This window comes from Gekko japonicus, unplaced genomic scaffold (assembly GCF_001447785.1).
Source record: "Gekko japonicus isolate JY-2015 unplaced genomic scaffold, Gekko_japonicus_V1.1 scaffold200, whole genome shotgun sequence".
In the NCBI taxonomy this organism is placed as follows: Eukaryota; Metazoa; Chordata; class Lepidosauria; order Squamata; family Gekkonidae; genus Gekko; species Gekko japonicus.
The window spans coordinates 558,148-583,650 of NW_015160214.1; the positions used below are offsets into that span (position 1 = coordinate 558,148).

Sequence of the window (25,503 nt, forward strand, 5' to 3'; positions counted from 1 at the left end):
CCTGGCTTATTAACAGGCCCTGTTCACGCCAGGCCATCAGCATTAACGCCCCCCCCCCTATGGTCAGGCCTCACCTGGAGTACTGTGTCCAGTTTGGGGCACCACATTTTAAGAAGGATGTTGACAAGCTCAAGTGTGTCCAGAAGAGGGCAACCAGGATGGTGAGAGGGTTGGAATCCAAGACTTATGAGGAAAGGCTGAAAGAGTTGGGCATGTTTAGCATGGGAAAGAGAAGGCTTAGAGGGGACATGATTGCAGTCTTAAAATATTTGAAGGGCTGTCATGTAGAAGAGTAGCGAAGAGTCGGACTCGACTGTGCGACTGAACAACAACATGTAGAAGATGGAGCAGATCTATTCTCTCTTGCTCTGGATTGCAAGACTAGATCTAATGGGTGGAAATTACAAGGGAATCGATACCGGCTAGATATCAGGAGAAACTTCCTAACTGTAACAGTGGTTGAGCAGTGGAACAAACTGCCTTGGGAGGTGGTGGATGTTCCTTCGCTGGACGTTTTCAAGAGGAGGCTGGATGACCATCTTTTGGGTATGTTGTAGGGCTATCTTTTGGCTATGCTCCTGCAGAGTGCAGGGGGTTGGACTAGATGACCCGCAAGATCCCTTCCAACTCTAACGTTCTATGATTCTACCTCTGGGCACCCTGTGTGAACAGGACTGCCTCTCTCCCTCCCAACATTCAACAAGGAGACTTGACCCTTTTACTTTGCACACTTGAGAAGGAAGGGCAGGAAGAAAGGTAGTTTGGGTAGACAGGCAAGCGAGGTGAAAGCTACAGCTTTGCAGCAGCATGGATGCTCTTTGCTAGACTACATGGCTAAGCTGACTTGTAACTCAACAACGTTGCAGGGTTGATTCCTCTTAATGTTATTGCTACATATTTTAATGTTTCCCAGTTTTATTTTGTTATGTTTTGGTTGTATAGTTGCACTTTAGCATGTTGTATTTATGTTTTGTTGTTTATAATAATATTTTTTAAAAAAACATTGCAGGGTTTATTCTTCTTAACATTATAAGTATCTATAAGCATATGTATCTATCAAATACTGTCAAAATAAAGAAGTGCGACAAAGACAGCAGAAGAACTGGCTTGTGTCAATTCTTTTTTTTCATTGCGAAGGCAAGCAACTGACGCTCACAGTGCTGTCATTTAGCACTGGCATTTTACCTGGTAGTTTTTGGTGCAATGCTCTGATCTTTGTCCACAGTAAAAAGATCCACATTTGCTATGCCGACTTCTGTTGAGACCTTGACTTTCAACTGCAGTAAAACACAATAAGTTATCAACAGATGATGAGTTCCACACATGTTCTAGCACTGAGTGCCGACATTCCACGTCAGTGACAAAATGACCCACAAAGGTGCTTTCTGCTTGCTGTTTTTAGCAGAAGCTCCTGACACATTCCATCATGAGACTATCATTATACTATGTATTCCCCAAAACAATGACAGGATTATGGAAAAATCCTACTAGAACAACCCCCCCCCACTAAATAAATGCTGTATAAAATCTGTTTAAATGATACCGTCATGCAAAGATACATTAACAACATTGTCAAACTAATCAATCATGCAAATTTTATTTGTACTATTCCTGTTCAGTAGCTTGGATTAAATCTATCCCAATTTACGAGTTTACACCCTTTCCCCTTTTATATATTAGCGTCTGGAGTCAGGTATTCTTTCCCTTTTAAGTGAAATTAATTTGCACAAAGCAACATGAACCATGAAATCCAGAATCTGAGGTTTCAAGATGCAGTCACAATCACACAGCCTTCCTCCACACCAGCAGTCCATCTGATATCCTACAATCCTCTACTAATAAATCAGTTTTATGACAACAAGTTGGAGTAACTTTCTTCTCTCAAATGACTGTGACAGGCCAAAAGTTAAGCCATGCATTTGCTTGGAAAATGAAGCAAAACATTGAATGCAGAGACATATGCTCAAAATGTTAAAATCCCACAACTAGAGGTCCCAACTAAGGAGAACAAAATGTGTAGTTTGATTCCAACCCTGAAACAACAGATATAGAACCAGTGTCAGGTTCAAGGAACCTTGTCTTTCTGAACTAGCCAACTTCTTTTTCTTCAGGGTGTACATATGCATCACTGTTTTCACATTCTGGAGTGTATGTGCTCTTTTGTTTCATCTCCCCCCCCCCCACACACACACCTTTAATGTCAGGAAACGCAGCCTTTCTGCACAGCTCTAACCTCCAGTTAAAAACTTGGAAACATTAAGTGCAATTAATGGTAATGGCAGTCTCTAAAAAGCACCTCTCCTGATAGCTTTCCCCAGTACCAACCTGGCTTATTAACAGGCCCTGTTCACGCCAGGCCATCAGCATTAACGCCCCCCCCCATCCCCGTTTGCACATCATCACCAATCCCTTTCTGATGTTCTACGGGAAATTATCGCTCCAATTACCACACTGGCTTTGATATGTGTGGCAAAGGTCAGCGCTTGTAAAAAAGTGCTGCCTTCCAGCTTCTCAAAACTGACAACTGAAATGCTAATTTTTCTATTGAAAAATCAATCAAGGGCAAAAAAATGAATACCCACAGGAAACGGCAATTAAAAACACAAACAAATCACCACCACAACAATTGCATTCAGCTGCCATTTCTGTGAGTTCTGGAATGACTCTGAAAAAGCAACAACAAAAAAATATGCAGGAAAATAAAACAGACACTTCTGTTTGGTACATCAAGATGCAACCATTTTTAAAGAAAATCCACTGGCTCTCCTTTCTTTCGCTCTGTGTACCATATATTAAAATCTGAACAGGAAGGAAGACTTTCTAATTAAACATTTTTAATAGGGCTGTGGAGATGCCTTTGTATTCTGCACAATGTCGAGTGTTGTTCTACACTTTTTTAATGAGGCGTTTACTAACCATAGTAATATACAATCACAGTCCTGAATAGTACTACTACTAAATGTTTGTGCAATGGCACACTAGGATCTTTGCAAAATGCAAAGGCCACAATTAGATGTAAACTGTTAGGGCAAGAACCAAATAAGATTAAGAGGGGTGCAGGATTTCATGATCTGGGGTAGTAGTGAGAAGAAGAGAACAGATTGGATTTATACCTCCCCTTTCATTACCTGAAGGAGTCTCGGAACGGCTCACAATCCCCTTCCCTTCCCCTTTCCACAACAGACACCCTGTGAGGTAGGTGGGGCTGAGAGAGCTCTCTGAGAATTGCCCTTGAGAGAACAGCTCTGAAAGAACTTACGACTGACCCAAGGTCACACCAGCAGCTGCATGTGGAGGAGTGGGGAATCAAACCTGGTTCTCCCGGATTAGAGTCCACGCTCTTAACCACTACACCAAACTGGCTCTGAGGGCAAAAGTAAGGTAATGGTGGGGTAGTGGCAAACTGAGGGCAAAAGTAATATAATGGTGGGTACAGCACAGAACACAGAGTGTAAGACTTCTTAGAAGAGAACTGGGCAAGCTATTTGACTTGAAGTTTCTGCCTAGGTTACCAGTCTCCCTGTTCACTTGCCTCAAAGGCAGGAACTACAGTACCGAAACGTTTCTTCAAGCTGCACATTAACTCTGTATCAGAACGTGCTGAATTATGCCAGAGATACCACAAAAAACTGACTGTTCCCTATAAATCAGTTCCTGGATTGGATAACTCTTTTGAAGGTAAGCAGAAACCCAGATTTGAGGACATCCTCTGAGAACAAGCTGTATATGGCCATAGTGCATCCTGACATGTATAGCAGAAGCATGCTCTTTTGCAAAAAAGCAAGGATTCAGTGCAAGGAATCCTGTTTGCAACTACTTCACAAACTGAAAGAGACATCAAATCATATACTCACCTCAACCTTGTTGGCAATAAATCTACTATCCCCATCAACACTGACTGCAAAATCATAGTAGCCACTGGCAGGCTTGACACTCATGAAGTCCAGCTCAAAGACATCTCTGTTAATGACAAACAGGGGTAAGATTGCAGGAAACTGGTCTGTGCCTGACAAAGATTAAAGGACATTAGAAGCTGCGGCATATGCAATATAGTATGGCAGCAAAAAGAGAAGTGGCCAGATACCATTTCAGAGAGGAAAGCTACATGGATTCAAGTGCCATTGCCAAGGAATATTCTTAAAAAGGCAAAGTCCTTAACTAGTACAATACGAACATTATCATGTTGTGCGTATTCCCTGTCCCCTCATTTTCTTGCTAAGGAATCCTAAACTCTAGATTCAGAGAGAGGACAACAACCACACAGGCACAGATCTGTGTGACATCATTTACCATTTCAAAGAGTCACAATTTTAAAAAGGCAATATGGGGGGAGGGGACTAGTATTTAAAATGTTTCTATCCTAACTTATCTCCTCAGTCACAAGATGGATTAAGGTGTTGAGATTTGGTTACACTGAAACAACAGTCCCTAATAAAATAAGATTCCCCCCTCCAAACGATTAATATAGAGGTCCCTCCTCTCTGCATTGCAAGACAAAAATATCAAAACAAGACAAAATCTTATTCTTACCTGGACAGGGCAAAGGCAGTTTGATGAAGGACTGTGGCTTTAGTTGCAGCAGATTTTGCATGATCTAAGGTCACGCTAGCCTGAGTCAGTGGCTGCGACATAACATTGGTTACTTGGAGCTTCGGAACAAGAAAGACAAACAAGATTATTTTCTTCTCCAGCATATGAAGGCCATCAAGCAGGGAGAAAACTCCTGCAAGAGACAGAAGCCCGATGGCAAAAATTCCACATCTGGAGTCTTCTGTTCCTTGCCACTGTTCTCTGTGTATCTGCCAGAGACAAACCTCTTCTGTTTTTTACAATGCTTTTCACCATGGTTATTTAAATTTACAGTGTACCCTATCAGGCAGGCTCAGGGTGACCTGCATTTTAACACACACAGACTCTCCCCTGCCAAACCCATGGCAGTTGTGGATGCACTTGCAATACAGCCGGTTCCCCCCGAAGAGTCCCAACCCATAGGTTTATTGATTTTATTTATACAGCACCTTTTCCACTGAGTCTTAAAGTGAATTACATAATGCAAGTCAGTACAAGCAATAGGATGAGGAGACATCTAACAAACAATGTAATAAGATTAGGATTGCAGAAATCTGAAACAGGGCACAAGAATTAAGCAGGGCCTGATAATGGCTGTTAACAATTGAACATCTCGGAGAACATTAATTCACAGGGTCGCCACAAGTCAGAAGCAACTTCTTGATGACACTTAACACACATTAAGCAGGGAACAGTAAATAATGCAAGAAATGAACATAAGAACATAAGAGACGCCAATGTTGGATCAGGCCAAAGGCCCATCCAGTCCAACACTCTGTATTGCACAGTGGCCAGAAATACCAGTGCCATCAGGAGGTCCACCAGTGGGGCCAGGACATTAGAAGCCCTCCCACTGTTGACCCCCTCAAGCACCAAGAAGACAGAGCATCACTTGCCCCAGAGTCCCTATCTATACCTTGTGGCTAATAGCCACTGATGGACCTCTGATCCATATGCTTATCTAATTCCCTTTTGAAGCCGTCCATGCTTCTAGCCGCCACCACTTCCTGTGGCAGTGAATTCCATGTGTTAATCACTCTTTGGGTGAAGAAGTACTTCCTTTTATCTGTTCTAACCCGACCGCTCAGGAATTTCATGGAGTGCCCACGAGTTCTTCTATTGTGAGAAAGGGAGAAAAGTACCTCTTTCTCTGCCTGCTCTTTCCCATGCATAATCTTATAAACCTCAATCATGTCACCCCTCAGTTGTCGTTTCTCCAAGCTAAATGGTATTATGTAAGAAGAACTATAATGCAGTAAGCAAGATAAAAAAATACAACAAGAGATAATACATAGCAGTATAGTTCATAGTCCCATTCTCTCTACTGAAACGTCTTCCTGAATCATTCTAATGCAATCTTTGCCCGAGGGTTGATAGCATGGGAGATTTTACATGTATTAACCAGTGTGGAGCCAGTGTCATTGATTACTTTACAGTATTATCTAACATGTTCAATATGATTGACTCACTGGATCATCTCCCTCTGCGGTTAAAATTAAACACTCTACAATGTAACTTTCTTCAATCTGCCACTCCTCTTCAGTTGAACCAAAATCATAATAAACTTAGGCCAGTGTGTTGGAATAATGAGATCACGAAGAAAGTAAACACTCTAAAAACTGTCCTAAAGCCTGTCAATTTAAGGCTAAAATCTTCATTCAGTCTTCCTTGAAGGAGAACCTAGGTGCAATGAGTGAATTGATAAAAATTTTCCAGCCATTATATACATCCTACAGACTGAGTAGGGACTTTGGCCAGGGCAGGCAAGACAAGTGGTTTGATACTGATCGTAAGGCACTTAAAAGGGCAATTCGCTACATGCACTGACAATTCAAACTAGTTGAGCAAACTTCAGAGGACGGTGGAAGACCGGAAGGCCTGGCATGATCTGGTCCATGGGGTCGCGAATGGTCGGACTCAACTGTGCGACTGAACAACAACAAAATGACAGAAGCACACTTAAATGGATTTTTTTGTTGAAACGTGAATTCAGAATGCATATCAGAAGCAAAAAGAGAGCTGCTTTAAATTTCCTTCTGTAAACATCTAATCTGGGTTTCCACAGAAAGACATTAAAACCTTTTGGGTACGATTGCAAGCAAACGAAATACCAGATCTCCGCTCTGTTGTTACATTTCTGCCAATTGTTGGGTGGCACATTTTAAGGCCTTATTTGCGACTTCATGTGCTAATAAATATCCTTGCCCAAATGGCTCTTCCTCTGATGGCTGAGAAATGGCCCCCAATCACAGGATCAGAAATTAAATTTTTTAATAACTCAAATAAAATCTGGCACGGCTCCTGGACCTGACCTGATACCAGCAGAGCCGTTCAAAGCAAATACTGAGTGTGGGTGGAGATACTGGCACCAATAGTCACACAAATCAACAGGACAGGGATTATGCTTACCTCTTGGTGCCACGCAATAATAGTTCCCATCTACAAAAAAGGTGATCCAACTGACCCAAACAATTACTGGCCCATAAGTTTATTATTTTTGTTGTTGTTGTTGTTCAGTCGCACAGCCAAGTCTGACTCTTCGTGACCCCATGGACCACATCACACCAGGCCCTCCTGTCTTCCGCCATCTTCTGGAGTTTGCTCAATTTCATGTCCGTTGCCTCGGCAACACTGTCTAACCATCTCATCCTTTGCCGTCCCCTTCTTCTGTTACCTTCAATTTTCCCCAGCAACAGGGTCTTCTCCAGTGAGTGCTCCCTTCTCATTCGGTGGCCCAAGTAGTTTACTATTAGTAGTGGGCAAACTACACACATCTTTGCTTCAAAATAAGATACTTCTTTGGATGGAAGATGAAGCTATATTGGGTCGAGAGCAAACTGGATTCTGTAGAGGCGCAGTGCAGTTGACCAATGCCACACTCTCCAATTTATTGTAGATAAGTATACCAGCTCAAGAGATGGCATGTTAGCTGTCGCCTTCATTGATCTCAGAGCAGCGTTTGACTCAGTGCCTAGACAAAGACTATGGGATAAACTGAACAAATCTTCTATGGACAAATGCCTCCTCTTCTACTCAGTCTACTGCTCAGGTAAGATGTAATCCTACTGGCAAACTGACCAAGGATATTCCACTGAACAGAGGAGTTAAGCCAGGAAGCATCCTTGCTCTGCTGTTATTTAATTTATACCTTCTTATATATCTGGAAATGAATTTCATCCACCTTGCCTGGCCCATGTTAAGTTACCCTGTCTCTTATATGCGGATGATACCACCCTTTTGTCAAGATCTGTGGCTGGCCTACACAAGCTCATAGGTTCCTTCTTGGAATACTGTTCCAGAGAGGGCTTAGTTATCAATGTTGCTAAGTCTAAGGTTCTTCTTTTCAGTAAAAAACAGAAGATAAAGAAGTATAAGTGGTCAGTGGCAGGTTAACTTATGGAGCAAGTAGAGCATTTTAAATATTTAGGAATCATCTTTCAAGCAAATCTTTTCTGGATGGTGCACCTGAACTCTGCCATTAGAACCACTGAGTACTGGGAAGGCCATCTCAAGATTTTATTATTCCACAGGTGGCCAATATGCTCCTGCGGCAGTCAAAGTATTCAATGCTAAAGTTGCTGGGTAAATGCTATATGTCATCGGGGTCTGGATTAGTGCAGTAACAGACAATATTGATAGACCTCTATTAAGATTCCTACACAATACTCTGGGAACACCTCCGTGTGTGTCTGGAATAGCCCTGAGAGCCGAAGTTGGGGAGATGTCATATGAAGCAAAGACCTGGGGAAGAGCATTTAATTTGAAAATTAGGACTCTAAAATCAAACCCAGATCTAAACCTCCTCAGACTAGTCAAACTGGACCACCACATAAGTAGTTGGGATAGATTACTGGACTTCAAACTATTATGTTTGGGTTTCACCCATGATGTGATAGAAGCCACAAATGGACAAGAACCATCACAGCTCATTAGAAGACGTTTGAGAGACTTTGACTACAAGAGCATGTCAATTAGAGCCTGCAGAGTTGTGCATTCAGCCTCCAATAACAATGCCAAACTACTTACCCGAGATAATTCTTCCAAAGTATAGAAGGGCATTCATGCTAGTGTGCCTGAAAGCCCTACCTTCAGCTGTGATGTCAGGAAGATTTAATGAGATTTCATAGTCAGATCGACTCTGTAATTGCGGCACTGTTAAAAATGACTCTGTGGATCACAGTTTGCTTGATTGTCCCAAAGAGATGAAATGATCTCCCCTTTATTTAATCAGGACTTATCTCTCCAGAAGCAAAATCATCCTGGTTACTTAGAGACGAAGACAAACAAACTACCCTGCGTGTGGCAAAATTTCTAGCAGCTGTTGTCAAACCACATGACAACATTTGCAGTAGCAACCTTTAAATTCTTCCATGTTTTTCTGTGGAACAAAGTTTATTGTGGGATTGCTGTTTATGACTCCAGTTGCAAAAACAGTAAAGACAATAAATGAATAAATAAAGCAGCCTTCTCCCTTTAAAAATGCCCTCCAGAACAGTTCTGTTTTAAATAGTTTGTGGAATAGGAGGCAGCATCAGGGGAAGGCCTACCATATCTTGAATAAAATATGGTAAAGAATTTCGTCCACCGTTTCACTTATAACCTGTGTGTCAGAGAGGTATTCCAAATGTTAATATTAAATTTCTATAAGTTCTGCATGCAAGTTTTATATAGAACACCTCAGCCATGCTTGAGTACTTGTGCTCTGAAAGTATGATACTTCTACTGCTGTGTGGTGTAGCACCTCTACTGCTACAGCCAGTGTGGTGTAGTAGTTAAGAGCAGTGGACTCTAATCTGGAGACCTGGGTTTGATTTCCCGCTCCTCCGCATGAAGCCTACTGGGTGACCTTGGGCCCGTGGCAGTTTTCTCAGAAATCCCATAACCCCACCTACCTCAGAAGGTTAACTGTTATGGGGAGAGGAGGGGAATGTGATTGTTAGCCGCTTTGAGACTCATTAGGGTAGAGAAAAAGAGGGGTATAAAAGTCAACTCTTCTTCTGCTTCACAACAGACCCTGAGCACCCACAAACGTGGACTGTGTAGCAAATTTCTAGTCCACCCCAGTACATAGGCCTCAGCCCCAAAGAATGTTAGCAGTCTCTGGTTTATGATCTGCATTCAGTATTGACCTACCTATGCAGAAGTCTGATTAGGAGTCAAATAGATTAAACAGACCCTACACGGACTAGGATCCGGGAGCCCCAGGTTCAAATCCCCACTCTGCCATGGAAGCTGGTTGGGTGGCCAGGGGCCATTCACTCTCTAACATCCTATCCTACTTCACAATAGTATAAGTTACTTGGGTCCCCCTTAGGGAGAAAAATGGGGGCATAAATAGGAAAAAAAAATCTAACAACTCACCCTAAGAATGGGCTGATGGTGAGACACAGCTGCAGGTCCATCAGGGACTACAATGACTGGCAAGTGGTAACGATTCTGGGAAAGTGATGCTGCTGCACAAGCCACGCTGAAGGCTTCAGAAAGACTCTCAAAGTTCTTCTTGCTGAAAATTGCATTCACCAACTGGATGATCTGATCCTGAAAAGGATAAAAAAATAAATAAACCCAGTCAATTCAATTCAGAGAAAACACCAAGATTCTGCTCAAAATGGCTTCACTGCATGTAAGAATGGCAAGGGCTGTTATTTCCTGTCCAGGAAAGGTGAAAGATGCAAGAGAAGATACTGGCTAAGGAGTTCACGAAGGAGAGTGGAAGTTGGCAAGAAAGAAAAAGTTTGGTGGAATCCTCTATTTCTCCATGTTTTTGGGATCCACCCTTCAGGACACTTTTTTCCCCAGAGAGAGAGGAAGAATTCACCAACACCCACTTTACTTACATACTACCAAAGATCTCCACTCCAGGGCTGCTGAAATACCAATGCAAAATCCCCCAGGGCAGGTCTGTGAGCACTGAAGGCTTGCTCATTTAACCTGCTGAAGCCTCAGATCGCAGGCATCTAAGTCGGGTTGCTTCGACTACTACCTGGTCTAGGAATGTCTCCATGCTCTTCATATCGCCCTGTAAGAGCTTCTAGCACATCTATTCTGTTAAGCAGCGTTCAACACCTTCTTTCCGCCTAAGGAACCTTCCTCTCCTAGAGGAAGAACCACTCCAGTCAGGGGAGGGCTTCAAATTTCCCTGAGTTAAATGGTAAGATACATGCAGCTATGAGCAGGGAGAAGGGCTTTGTTGACTTGAGCAATGATAGGTCCCAGGTTAAGTTTCCTGACTGAATTCAAGAGGTGTGGTTGACTAGTTCCCACCGAGGAGTCCTATATATCTTTGAAACATGCTGGGAAATTTGGAAGACAGCTTCTTAATAAACGGGTCTCACATACAGTGCTTGTGCTCCGTCATCATTCTTCAGGCCAGCCTGCAGGCTTCCAGCTGCTTTATTACGAACAAAAACTAAAGCTCAAAAAACCCTTTGCACAACAAAAAGACTAAGTAGGTTCTTTGTGTGCATGCTCAGGTACTGCCACAAGCTGGCAGTGAAGTGTCTAGCTCCTCCCACTCCCCACAGTGTCTCAAACCTTCCTCAGTGCTACACTACTTTCCCCCCTTCCAATGACAGCCAACAATGCAGAGAGGAAAACTCAGAACGTTGTGACATCAACACATGGAAAAACTAGTTGTCTGTCTGCCAGTTCTGGAGGCAGCTAACATCTAGTTTGGCCATAACATTTCAGAGTTACTTTTAACAGTTATGTGGCTAAAAAGGCACTGTCTTGTTCAGTTAAAAATAGGTGATGGGGAAATCACAGTTCCTGACAACTTAATTTATAACCAACTTTGGATAATTATCTTTAATTGGACTAATTCAGGCCTTGTTGTTTTTTTAATGCATCACTTTATGTCTGGGAGCCTGTAATGCATCACATTAAGCCGACTGGAATGAATGAGTCAAACACAGAGTTATGAAAAATGTTTCAACGTCATTTTGTTTTGCAGCAATACTCATAAAAAGGGTCAGAGTGAACTCCACTTCCAGGTCCTGCTGCCCTTCCAGTCCATCATCATTTCTACTAACAATGAGACAGGCTAGGCATTAATTATGTTAACAATCCAGAGGAATACAGTTTGGGTGATTAGAAGATTAACCTATGGGCAACACATAAGCTCACAGATACATAAAATGACCCAGTAGAAGACTTGCATAAATTCTTATCTGGATAAGCTCTATAAATAACTTCAATTGATCACCATGCTGTTAAGGCACCAAAGTTTAGCCCTGGCTTGTTATCTGAAACTTGTAACCCTTCCTTTTAATTTTGTTAAGTTTTTATTCCCATTCTAGATCTCACTAAGATGCCGAAGCCTATGTGGAATTGGAACAGCCCAAACAATACATATAGGATCATGAACAACTTAGATCAGGGGTGTCAAACATGTGGCCCGTGGGTCAAATCCAGTCCCCATAGGGCTTGTATGCGGCTCATGAGCAACTGGCTGGGTGGGCTAATCCCTGTACATGGTGGCAGCGGTGGGATGTTCAGGGATTAGCCCACCCAGGCCAGTCCAGGGATGGGAGGGAATCCTGTACTTTTCAGTACATTAAACAACAAGCCACGAGACAGTATGTACCATCTCTGGTCTCCACAACGATTTGCCACCAGAACCTCTTTTCACTAGTCCCTGCCTTTCCTAAGGGAGAGATTCTAACCCTTAGTTAGCATCTGGGATTTAACACAGTAGCAACTCTATCCAGAGATGCACACTCTTACCAGGGTAGCATATGTGGTCAGGGTTAGGCACAAGACTTAGACTTGGAATTCAGTTACAACACCAGAGACAAATTAGCAATAAGAAGGATCTTTATTCAGTACAGAGATTACAAAAATAACAAAGGCTAGGGCTGTTTGCCTTAACTAAACAATAATGATTCATAGTTACCACGTCAGGAGTATTCATCAGTCCAAGATAGTCCAAGTACCAAGGGATTTTGAAGGGAAATCCCATTTTTGCACCCCATGTGATCCAAGTCACAAAGCAACTCTTTGTCTCTCAAGAGGTAGCATTTCAGGTGCAATAGAACAGACAATGACAGAGGAGAGAGCAAGAGACTCGAGAACAGGAAGAAGAACTTACTCCCATAGGGATCAAACAATTATACCCCAATGCCAGTCACAAATTAGATGTGGCCATCAGCCAATTGCGAGTGGGCATGGGTGTGCCCAATTGTTGGTTGTCATAGCTGCGTGTGGGGATAGGCTATAAGTTTGGGACCCAGCCTGCAGTCATCTGACCCAAACTCCAGCTACTTCATTGTGTACATGACTGGTTGCAAGTGGGCCAGAAAGTGTAGCCATGAGGTCTGGCTTTTGGCATGAAAGTGTGAAAGAATGTGGGTTTGTGGCATGGCTATTGAGGCCATGTGGCCTCACCATTTGGCTTGCAACAGGAAATAATAATGTAATCACAGGAGAAGGCATGTGGATATAGAAAGCAGAAAGCAATTTTTCTATACAGAACATTTTAGACTTGCGGTCTTTTATTGCTATTATTTGACTTTGCTTGCTATTCTGTACCTGTTAGGAAATAAAGCTACTTTCTGTTTAAGCATCTGTCTCCTTCCTTTTTTACATTGTGTGGGAGACCTACTGATACGACAGCATGGAGTTCTGCATACTCAAAAGATCTCCCAGTAGTTATGTCTAATTCTACATGTGTACGGAACACACTCACACACATATCCCAACATGGGGACCAGTCTGGCTAACATTATGTGCATAGATGTACACCCAACCCATTTTACAGTTGCAATTCTTTATATTCACTTGGTACGACAAACTAACATGGCTACTCTTTTTTGGGTTACAAAGGGTTACAATGACATTTTACTATTATAAGGCTAAGAACAGGCTATTCTAACATCTAAATAGCACAGAAGTTATATAATGGTAGTTCTGACAGATTTACGGAATCTATTTGGCCCTTATGATCTACATTCTTCTCTGCACTTATAATTATAACTATTAATATCACTTTTCTTCCAAAACAGCTATAGCACTGTTGATCAGAAAACAGGAGCAATGCCCAATGCATACCTCTTTTATCGCTGGCTCTGTCCCTACATGGTCAGACAGTTTGTAAGTAGCAGCCACAAACAGAGCAGTGGTCTCAAGTCCTTCTTCAAACTGCAGATACACCCCTCCCAGGTCATCCAATCGGGCAACAAGATCCTGGAAGCAATTGGAGATGTAAACCTGGTTACAGTGAAAAGCCTGGTGGTAGCAGATTGACAGTCACCATGTCCATCTAACTCGCATGGACTTATGTACTTCTTTCTCTCTGTTATTATCCCCCCCCCAAGGAGTTCAAGAGTGGCGTGCATGATTCCACCTCCATTTTGTCCTCATAATAACCCTGTGAGGTAGGCTAGCCTGAGAGAGGCTGACTAACACAAGATCAGCCAGTAAGCATCATGGCAGAGTAGGGATTTGAACCTGGATCTCCCAGGTGCCAGTCTCTCGTTCAGCTGCACTGGTCCTCAAGTAATGGAATGCTATCCTCCAAGATATTTGGCTATATCTATTTTAACAAGCAGACTGACATCTTTTTTTATTCCACCAGGTATTTTGGAAAAAAGGAAGGTTATGATGGCATTTGGTCTTCAATGCTGTAGTTTTTAGAACTTTGTTGGTGACTTTTAATAGTTTTATACTGATATTTTGCTGTTAGTCATCTAACTCACACTGGGGCTGTTTGAGCTGAAGGACAAGTTATAGAAGAAATAACTGAATAAGTACCTCTATCTCCTCCACGATGCCACTCAAGTCTGCCTGCTGAGACAAGTATGATGCAGTCTGCAAAGCCTGAATTGTTCTGAAACAAGAAAAATGAGTTTGTGGGGAAAGGATGAGCAAACTAGTCAAATGAGTTAATTTAAAATTACAATATGAAACCGAAGGCTCCAAGATTTCCTATATGTTGACAAGGAATGCAAAAGGCCGCAGAAAAGCTGCTGAAAGAGGCTGCACAATTAATAAATTGGGGTGGATCTTGATCCTATCCTACCACTCCATCAAGCAAAGCTTGAAGCCTTCCTCCAACTTAAAACAACTCTTCCATTGGAAGAAGGCTCCTTGGAGGGTGGCTGATTCAATCCACTATGTGAAAGGATTTCATATCTTAAATAAAATAGGAAGGGCTGTGCCTTAATAACTAATTATATGCTTTATATGCAGAAGCTCCCAGGCCTCATCTCCTAGCATTTCTGGGACAAACTAGACATTTATTCAAAGCATAGGTCCGCTAATGGCTGCTATGATGGACCGCACTTTTTCAAAGCTTAGACGTGCTGTACAAATAGAGTAAAGGACTGTGAAGTGTTAATCCTTCCCAGAAACAAAGCCTTGAGTGACAGGCTGCTCTAAGCGATCTGATTGATTAGCATCAGCTGAGCAGACAAAGTCTTGAGAGCTGTATGCTGAGGAGAGATTCAGTCAGATTTCTGCCTTGACTGAATGCAGTCTGATTCAGCCTTAGCTGAGAACAGTTTAACACAGACAGAGAATTTGGAGAAAATCTGGCAAGAAAGTTTGGGAAGTAGAAAAAGACTCCCATTTGGGCCAAGAAAGGGAATAGATTATCTAGAAAGAGAAGGAATTTCCCTACCCAGTCAAACAGGGAGTTAAGCTCTGAAGAGTACAGAGATACCTGGTCTGGTGTGGTTAGGAACTGCCTTTGGAGATCTTAAGAATCAGTTAAAAACTCAAGATGAGTACTGGTGTTTCAAGAGAAGGGGTTTGGGTACTGGGAAACAAAACAGTCAAAGAATACGTCGACTGGAGTGTTTGGGGGAAAATACTGGATCAACAGCCTCTCAACCTAAAGATTTAAGTCACTGGGAACACCTTAAGAAATTTTCATTAGCCAGTCCTGACCTGGATAGCCCAGGCAAGCCTGATCTAATCAGATCTCGGACACTAAGCAGGGCTGACCTCTGCAGAAGTCAACCATGATTTCCAGGCACACACACAAAAAATATTCACCAAAAAGGGGGAAAAAAGAAAAAGGAACATCCTGAAATATAAGAACTAAAGTCTGTGCATGTACTGGTTTTACCTTAGAAATTTTAACCTGACTTTCACCTGACTTTCCCTCTCTATGTTAATACAATATTTTGTTATTTTTGAATTTTAAAATCTCCCAAGTGCCATTTTCAGTGGTTTAAGTTAAAGCAGGCTCTTGATCCTTCCCTCAGGTTACTGGGCTGAGCCCACAGCCAAAATATCATATGGTGACAGGGTGGGACAGCCAAAGTTCTTCAGCAAAAAAACCCCAAACACTTTTACTAGGGCAGCTCAGTCAGTAAAGGGAAAGAAAGACAGAGGAAAAATCTTGCCTCTGAGGGAGGGAAGTGGATGGGGCTGCCACAGCTGCTAACTGCAAGAGCTAAAGTGGACTACCATTTTAGGACGCAGTAGATTCTGGAATGCCAGTTGCTAATTGATAGCAGGGGGGGAGGTTTTGGTCTCTGTGCCTTTGCAGGGGACATTAAAGGACATCTGGTTGGCCACTGTGAGATGCATGGTGCTGTACTACATGGACAGTTTGGCCTGATCCACTGGGACTTTTTAATGTTCTTAACACTCAAAGCACCGAAGTTTCAAGCGCTGACCCTAAAGCTATATTTACTCCAATTCGCAAACCAAAAAGATTCAAATAACTAGAAAAGTCCCAATGAATCATGTAGTCTCCAGAAATAATTGCAAACCATGGTTTCCCATCAGACAAATGGTCCTGTGATCAATCTGTACTAAAGCCCACAAGCCATACAGAAGCAGAACAAGCTATGTTAATCAACTACCTAAAATTATGTATCTAAATATACCATTCAATCTAGTAAATCAAACAATGAGATGGGTTAGAGGTTTTCAGAGTCAACTATACACAAGATATTATCTCAGCCCAAATTTTCATAGCAGAGAACAGAAATGTAGCTATTAATACAGTGATTCTTTGGTCAACCCTGGGCAATAAAATGTTAAGAGCCTCATGATCAGAAAAATGTTTTTATCAACCAATACAGGTTCCAATAAATCCAGGTGTGCCTGAATACAAAATCTGTGGAAATCCTAAACAGTTACTGTTGGCAGTCAAAAGAGTATAAGGCTTATTGAGCTAAAAGCTACTAGAGCTTGACGAAGCAGCCGGTCGAGACCTTGGCTACGAAGCTTAGTCTATCAAGGACAGGTCCCATATGAGATATGGTCCAAGGAAATAAGGGCTAGTCCCTATATTAATGGTAGCAACTCTAGAGAAGTATCTTAAAAACCAGGAGATTACACATATTAAGAAAACTTGTATACAACATCAGTTAAGCTGCTTATGAGGAAGTCATTACACGAAACCAAGCACAAGCCGGCTGCTTCGTCAAGCTCTAGTAGCTTTTAGCTCAATAAGCCTTATACTCTTGACTGCCAACAGTAACTGTTTAGGATTTCCACTGATATCTTGGGGCTGTTGGCAGCTACTGACATTCTATTGTATTATCTTGTTATTGTAAATGTTTGGGGAAACTTTGTACACTTAATAGTGACTATCTAGTATAAAGCAATTGTATTCAGCATATTACTTATGTTTTAGAGTGTATTATTGGTTCTACATTGGCCCCAGTTTTGCTTTCTTTGTTGTGTGATTACTGGGAGGTCTGTTTTGTTTGGATTTGAATACAAAATCTACCATGAAATAATACATTCAGTCAAGTTACCAGAGCAGGAATAAAATCTACAATTGGCTAGACTATTTTTGTATCTTCCTGTCATTATCACTTCAGATGGTAACACATTAAATCACTGCAGATGGTAACACATTAAATCTAGCCAGCATACAAGCAAGGTAATATCCTGGAATAGTTAAAATTGAAACATACATATTGACGTGGAATCATCAGACCTAATATCAGTTGTTAGGCTATAAAGTTGTTCTGATAACTAACGAATAGAATTCAAATTCTACTAGCCAGACCAAATGTATATGCGACACAGAACCAGCTTCTAATTTAAGAGCTATGGAAGGTGCAGATCCAGGCACTTTAAAAGTTGTTCTCAGAAATTTAAGCTGAATTAATGCAATAGAACAAACAACTACTTTGACTCGGACTGGTGTGGTGTATAAAAGATGATCTATAAGCTTAGTGGTTGCAGGAATACTGTGATTCTGCCATAAAAATGATTTAAAAATTGCTCCAATTTTGGACTTAGCTATAGTTGATTCTATATGCAATTGCCACCATAGTTTATCATCACAAATAACCCCTAGTAATTTACAGGAATGAACTTGTTCAATCTTATATATTCCTATCGCTGAATCAATTAATAGGTGAGAGGCAGTTCCAAAGGGAATTATTTTGGTTTATTAATATTTATAGTCACTTCATTTTCAGAACAATATCTGAATAATGCCTACAAGGCTCCCTTTAATTCCATCTTTGTTAATGAAATAATTATCAGGTTGTCTACATGTAATAATACAGAAATTCTTTCCCTGCCCAGCTTAGGAGCAGGTAAATTCTCTACTTGTAAAATCTGATTTACGTCATTTAAGTTCACATTAAATACACACAGAATGTCAGAAAACAAAATAATTACAACATAATTGCATCGTTGTATTATGATAGACTTGTTTAAGAAAAAAATAAAGGCCTAGAAACTTTGTTATACTTTTGGCATTTAGGTCACAGTTTTTCACAAGCTGACTTGTCAAATGCAGCCTGGAAATCAAGAAAAGCTACATGCAGAACAACTCCATGGCTTTTAACATTTATGTACAAGAAAGCTTGGAATATAATAATTGTCAATAACTGATCTGCCCTTTCCAAATCTTGAATGATGCTGTGGGATCCTCACGCTTGCATGCTCCCCCCTCCTCTCACATACGGCCAGATAATTAGCTATTTCTGCATTTGTTCTGAAACCATGGTTTATTATTATGTCCCAAAAAGCAAACTAAAGTTTATTTATTTATCTCATATATAGCCTGCTTTTCTCACTAAGTCTGAAAGAGAAAAAAAATGTAATCGTGTGTAGTAAATTCAGTGTACAATGCACTCAAGGCGCATTACAGAGTACAGAAAGAGGAAAAAATGTAATTGTGTGTAGTAAATTCAGTGTACAATGCACTAGGACTAGGAATATAAAGTTAAATCTGGCTGGCATAGTATAAGAAATGGGATGACAAAGGTACAAGGCAACACAGTATCCACTTTGCATATGAACGCGCCTTTCAGGACTGTTTTATCCGACTACAAGAATGCCATCCTGAACATTTCTGTTCTGCGTGTTTTGCAGAATAACAGTACTGTGGGAGCCTTCCTGAGCTCCTCAGGCAGGCTGTTCCACAAGATGGAAGCCACCGCATTTGCTGATTTTACCAATTTGCAGTGAAGAAACTTCAGAAGGTTTTGCTTAGATCAGGGATGTCGAACTAATTTGTTATGAGTGCCAGATCTGACATAAATTGGACTTGGTTGGGCCGGGCCATGTGTAATGCCAGGTAGCAGAGATATAAACTTTATAAAGAACACAGACAAACACAATTAAAGATATTATAGCAGCTATTCCATTGGAGCTCCACATTAGGAGGGTGTGTGTGTTAAAACTAATATTTCTCTGCAAAACTTGGAGTCCCTTGAGTTTGCAGAACTCTATATGGCTGGTTCCAAACCTCCCCCCCCCATACTCTTAAAACATGCCTGCCTAAACTGGAAAGGTGGGGGAACAGTGGGATTTTGTAAAGCAATTTTAAAATAAAAAGGAAGCACAAGGATTACAGCAGAAGGAAACCCCTCCCCCCCGCTGCTACCTGTGAGGACTATGGAGGCCGGAGTGGTGGCTGGGAAGTTTGGCAGCCCTGCCCTCTGCTTCCTGCTCTCAGAGGCAGCCCTGCCCTCTGCTCTTTATACTGCAAAGCAGCTCAAGCTCAGAACAGCGAGGATTGGCAGGGGAGGGGGTAGAGAAGAGAGCTCTACTCTCATGCTGGATTTAAGGCCTGGGCGGGCCGGTTCCAGCCCATGGGCCATAGGTTTGACACCCCTGGCTTAGATGACTGAATCTGCTGTGGCAGAGCATCCTACAGATATGTGGGTCCTAAAGCCATGAAGGGCTTTGTAGTACCCAGTACCATGAATTAAGCCTAGTAACTGATCAATAGCTAATGGAGTGACTGCAGGATGGGTGTCACATGCATATTCTGCCTGGCACCCAGTAATAATCATACCGCTGCATTCCATACCAACCAGTGTTCCCAGGCGGACTTCAAGGGAAGACCCATGTAGAGTGCATTACTGTAGTCTAACTTTCAGGTAATCACAGTATGGATCCATGTGGCCAGTTTGGCAGAGTTAAGGTGGGGGGCGGGGCAGCTGCTAGGCTAAATGAAACTGACAAAATGCTTTTTCTGCAGTTGCACTGGCTTGATTCTCCAGCAGTAATGCTGGGTCCAGTATAACCCCAATACTCTTAACTGAATCAGAAAGTGTCCACTGAATCCCATCAAAGTGGGAAGCACACTGTCCAAGATCTCATCCTTCCCATCCAGCATTACCTGTTTTATCAGTATTCAGTTTCAACTTGTTCATCTTTAATCAATTAACCACAACAGTAAAGCACTGGTTCAACATCTCTACAGAATGAACAAGTGATCTGGATAAAGCTCAGTCGCTGGATGTAATCAGCATATTGATGACAGCCTGCTCCAAAACCATGAATGATTTCATTTAAGGACTTTACCGAAAGATCATATAGCAGGGGGGATAAGATAGTGGGCAATAATTGGCTGGAAGATTCCACTCTAGAATGTTTTTTTTTTTAGTAGAGGATGAATGACCTGGAGAATGCACCCTGTGCTTCAGGGCTTCATTGATGTCCTTACAAGCTTTTATCAACCAAGAAGTACAAGGATCCATCATGGTTAGTGGATCAAAATGATCCATAAATGGACCAGAAGTTCTACTGGATAGCTTTTTCAAGTGGCAACAATGTATTACAACCAGCATCCAGATCAGGATGAGATTTTGGGAGCTGTCTACTCAAAAGTAAACCCATTTTATTTAATGGGTCTTACTCCCAGGAAGTATTTTTAGGATTGCAGTCTCTGTCAGCAAAGAAATTTGCAAATGTGTCACATGCACTCATAAGTTGCTGTGAATACAGAGATTCAAACTTTGGGGTCACAGCAGGCACCGTGCTACATTGAACAGCTGATCTGGGCATGAATTAGATGGTGCAGTGATAGCAGCAAAGTAGGATTGTTCTAGAGATATTTCAGCCCTCTTTAAGTCACTCAACTCAGCAGTAAGCCGCGGTGCTGGAGTCCACCTAGAGAGTGGGAGTGAACAATAAGGGGCAACCATATAAATAGCTCACAGGAGCTTCACATTCACTGCTATTACTATGGCTTCAGCACAGCAGTTTGCTGGGATCTGAAAATTCTCTAGGGCATTCTGGAAACCAATTGGATCCATTCATCAACATGGATGGACCAATTTGACCTGTCTGCCCTCCTGAAGAGCTCCAGTGCCACATTCACCTATTCTTGAGTAGGTAGTGGTCAGACCAAGGTATAGGCTGATCCTGTAGCCCCATGCTAGATTTTCCTCCAAAGAGTCCATGCCAAAAAAAAAAAAGAAAAGTCTAAGATGCTTTCCCAGCAAATTGCTAAACCAGGGTTTTGAATCTTGATTTCCAGAGAAAGAACAAACCATCGTTTACTGATTCAAAGGTAATGGAAAACTATGGTTTGCTGCAAAAGTGAAAATACTCATTTAGATGATTGAATGTGGGTGAAGGAACAAATGTGCAGGCCCAAAGACTCCTCCAGATTCACTCATGTAGCAGCATGGTTTGCTGTTACATCTGAACAATGCCATCATCCAACTCCCTTCTCTTAGTTAGGATATCAAATGAACACATCTGAATGACTAATTGTAGGATGGTTATATCTGTTGTGTTTATTACATGCATAATTTATTCATATAGTCTGTAAGGGACTTATGTATTTGATCATAAGTCCCTTACAGACTATATGAATAAATTATGCATGTAATAAACACAACAGATATAACCATCCTACAATTAGTCATTCAGAAAATCAAACATCTCTGACTAATTTTCAGTGGTAATGACTATCTACTATCCCTTTAGCTTTAACAGAGCAGCTAATATTCTGCCAAATGGGTCATAGTCTCTACATCCTATGCAGATGCTTACACATTACAATAATTCATATACCTTAGTTCTGGAACTATACCTGGCATTAACCCATGGTACTTTAAGAGACTGTGCTCAAATTATCATGAATATAGTCATTTTAGCACCAAGCTGTAGGGGGTATTACATATTCAGAGAAAAGGCAGCATTCTGAATTAATTCATTAATGCACTCATAAAAATTACTATCAAATAGGAGAGAAACCTTTATGGATAAATGATAAAAGATACTGAATTGGCAGGCAGTTAAGTTAATCACTGTATCTTGTGCAACACTTACGCCAAGACATTCTCTTCCTTGCTAAGGCGAGCTGTGAGGGCACTAAGAGCCTCTTGGGAAGCAAGGGGGAGCCCAAAGCCACTCAAAGCTCCAACAGCGTGATAAATCTGGGTAACTGTGGAATCCTCACTGATAGAGGCAAGTAGCAGCTCTCTGGTCTCATTTGAAATGGCAATCTAGAAAAGAAAAATGGATGGGACATAAAGCTTAATTTTTTTCACCTAGTTATGCAGTTTTCATGTAGTACCACCAGAAATGCCCAGCATTTCACCGAAGAAGTATTTAAATTCTAATCTTTTATTTTTGTATATTTTGTATTCTGTATGTATCCCGCTGGTCTAGCGAACATAATAAATTAATTTCATTTCACCTAAGAAGTACTATCCAACGAGGGCAATAGAACCTTGTTTCAAATCCAGAAACAAGTTACTACAATCTGAAAAGCATGCAGGAGGAGCCCAGAGGAGTACGCTTCCCTCCATGGATTGTAGGTTGGCCCTATGCCATTTGGTGTTAGCTGTCTGCTCTTTAATGGCAACCTGCAGCAGAAGCAGTGGGAGTTACCCAATGTATGCAGCAAAGAACAGGTTTCAGAGCTGTATGAGACCCCCAATCTTGGAAGTCAATGGCTCTGACTAAGATCGTAGGAGCAAAAAGAATATTTATATGGAGAAAGAACTGGTTGAACAATGAGAATCTTATGGCTTATACCTATATGCAAACTTAAAATTTCCTGACTATCACTACCAAAGTATCCAGCAAAACGAAAAGCTTTTGGCCACTCTTAATGCCTGTAGGATAGTGGTTTTCATACTAACCAGGTATCATGATTGCTAGAAAAAATGCTCCTAGAAAAGATACATTTAATTTCCTCTTCCTAGGACTGAGCTTACCTCACATCCAGACAGTGCCTGGCTGGTCTGTGCAGCATAGAAAAGGGAATCCACACTGTTGGGGTCCACCTTGGATCTGATGAAGTCACACACAAGCTAACACAAACAAGGAAACAATCAATTAAAGCAAATCAGCCACCCCATCACCAGCTAGCTGGCACTCTCTGAAGCCACTTAGTCCACTATGCCACTCTAACAGAAGAAACTGCTCAGATGCAATTTGGTTTCGCTTCACATGCGCAGTTCTCACAACTGGTCAAGAGGACACAATTTTGGACTTTCGGGTAAGATGGCTGCCTGCTGCCTGCACTTAAGTGCTGGATCTCACCTCACTGAGGGTGTTCTATTAAAAATCACCGGAGATGTCCCCGCTCTCCCCTCCATGTGGAGGCCTAATTGATCAGTGGACCATTCCAGACTACATCCAGGTTGGTTCTGTTAAAAACAAGATGGCTGGGGCTGAAATAAGCAAAACTGCTTTAAGGGCAAGCCTACCCTTCCCTTTTTTCCTTGGACTTCCTTGTACCTCTCCCCCTTCCTATCATATTAAAATTAGTCTATGAGACCAAGTTGACTGGCTTGTCTGAAGTATATTGAAGCTATTTTATATCGACTCAGATCCTTGGTCCCCTACCTCCTCTGACTGGCAACAGCTTTCCAGCATCAGGCAGGGAAAGGCCTTTTCCATCATCTCCTGAGACCTTTTAACTGAAGATAAAAGGGATGAAACTGAGACCTTCCACATGCAAAGCATGTCTTCTACCACTGAGCCTCAGCTCTTTCCTGGTGAGCCCAGTACTACCATGTGCTTTGTGCTATTGTGAGGACATCTTTTTCTGTGTACTGATCTTCACTTTTGTGATTTAAGTTGGGTCAGGCACATTAAGGTATTTTAATTTTTAAAATGATGCACCAAGAACTATAAGCAATACTTAGTTTATAAAAGGGTGCAAGGGCTTACACCTACTGGAAAAAAACACACCTGCTTTGAATTCTGTAGGGGAAAACTGTAGATCTCAGTGATGATGAAAATGAATTCTGCATATATCCTGAGGATCTATATTGCTACTTTTACATGCTCTGTAATTTTTTAAAAACAAATTCCAGATTCAAATATTAATTTCTTCAGAATTCTATTACTGGATGCACATTCACAAATACAATAAAAGCCAGAAAAACATTATTTCACATCAGGACTGTTCCTTGTGCAGCCTAATGCTAGGTGTATTTACTGAGAAGCTGTCCCACTGTGTTGAGCAGGGCATATTCCCAGGCAGCTACGCATAAGATGGCAACCTCATTTGTAAATAAAGGTGACAATGCAAACACACATTTTTGAGGAAGAAAATTCCAATGGCCACCCCATTCACCAAAATGTAAATGAAACCTTCCTTCAACTTAAGCAGTTCTCGCACAAGCAGAACAATAGCTTAGGCTAGAGGAAGGAGCCTTAGGTGAGATTAACGTTTCAAACTCTGCTGAGCAGTGTCTTAGAATATGAGCCATTGTAAGCAATGGGACGGGAGCTGCGGTGGCTCAAGTGGTTAAGATGCTGAACTGCAGGCTGTGGAAGGTCAGTAGTTCAGCAGTTCGAGACCCGGGTTGCCGCATGACGGAGTGAGCTCCCGTCTCTAGTTCCAGCTCCTGCCAACCTAGCAATTCGAAAGCAAGAAATTGCAAGTAGATAAATAGGTACCACTTCGGTGGGAAGGTAACAGCGTTCCATGCGCCTTGGTGTTTAGTCATGCTGGCCACATGACCACGGAAATGTCTTCGGATGGCACTGGCTCTTTGGCTTTGAAACGGAGATGAGCACCACAACCCTAGAGTCGGATTCGACTGGCTTTCGAGCAAGGGAACCTTTACCTTTACCTAAGCAATGGGACTGCTTAGTAAATACATTTATGATCACACTGCACAGATCCAAGAACGCTTTATTCCTTAGAAAATTTGATCTTTCGGTTACTGATCTTCTGCACGTACCCTGACTGGATTTTCAACAATAAGCAGAACAAAAAAGAGAAGAGTATAAAAGTCACTGACATGCTGCTTTTCACACAATGCCTTCTACATGCCCATCTTCCCTTGCTTCACACCCTCTCATATTTCCCCATTCATTTTACTCATATGAAATATTCAGTGGGAGCCGGTGTAGCATAGTGGGTAAAAAAACGAGCTGTGATTTGGGAGGTCACCAGTTCAAACTTCTTCTCAGCTACAAATTAACTAGTAGGCCTTAGTCAAGCTATTCTCTCAGCCTCAGTTCCACAAATTTGCAGTATGAGAATAATAATACTGGTCTACCCTATAGAACCAAGATAGTTAAAATATTGAAAACACTGTACAAATGCTAAGCATTATCATTCATGCACAAACATCAATTATACACAGAGTCTAATGCTGATCAGGGGACCTGCACTGTAGTATATATGCACAGAAATATCCCTTACATTTTCCACTGAAAGTCTACAAGCTAAGAGGAGATACCTTATTTTAAGTATGCAACTGTTAAAGGATCACAACTTAAGCAATAAACAAAAAGCTTTTA

The 25,503-nt window shown here is 41.6% G+C and overlaps 1 protein-coding gene across 2 annotated transcripts in view; it reads right to left on the minus strand.

The window, feature by feature from the left end:
* The window catches only part of RPN2 (ribophorin II), a 46,531-nt gene that overhangs the window by 18,514 nt on the left and 2,514 nt on the right, over nucleotides 1–25,503 (minus strand). For both annotated transcript variants that reach the window (XM_015410392.1, XM_015410383.1), the window contains exons 3-10: nucleotides 22,956–23,051; nucleotides 22,063–22,238; nucleotides 14,320–14,395; nucleotides 13,618–13,752; nucleotides 9,931–10,107; nucleotides 4,531–4,649; nucleotides 3,855–3,960; nucleotides 1,186–1,277 (exon numbers count right to left, since the gene is read on the minus strand). In XM_015410392.1, coding sequence (XP_015265878.1) covers nucleotides 1,186–1,277; nucleotides 3,855–3,960; nucleotides 4,531–4,649; nucleotides 9,931–10,107; nucleotides 13,618–13,752; nucleotides 14,320–14,395; nucleotides 22,063–22,238; nucleotides 22,956–23,051 — 977 coding nt within the window. The remainder of the gene's footprint in view (nucleotides 1–1,185; nucleotides 1,278–3,854; nucleotides 3,961–4,530; nucleotides 4,650–9,930; nucleotides 10,108–13,617; nucleotides 13,753–14,319; nucleotides 14,396–22,062; nucleotides 22,239–22,955; nucleotides 23,052–25,503) is intronic.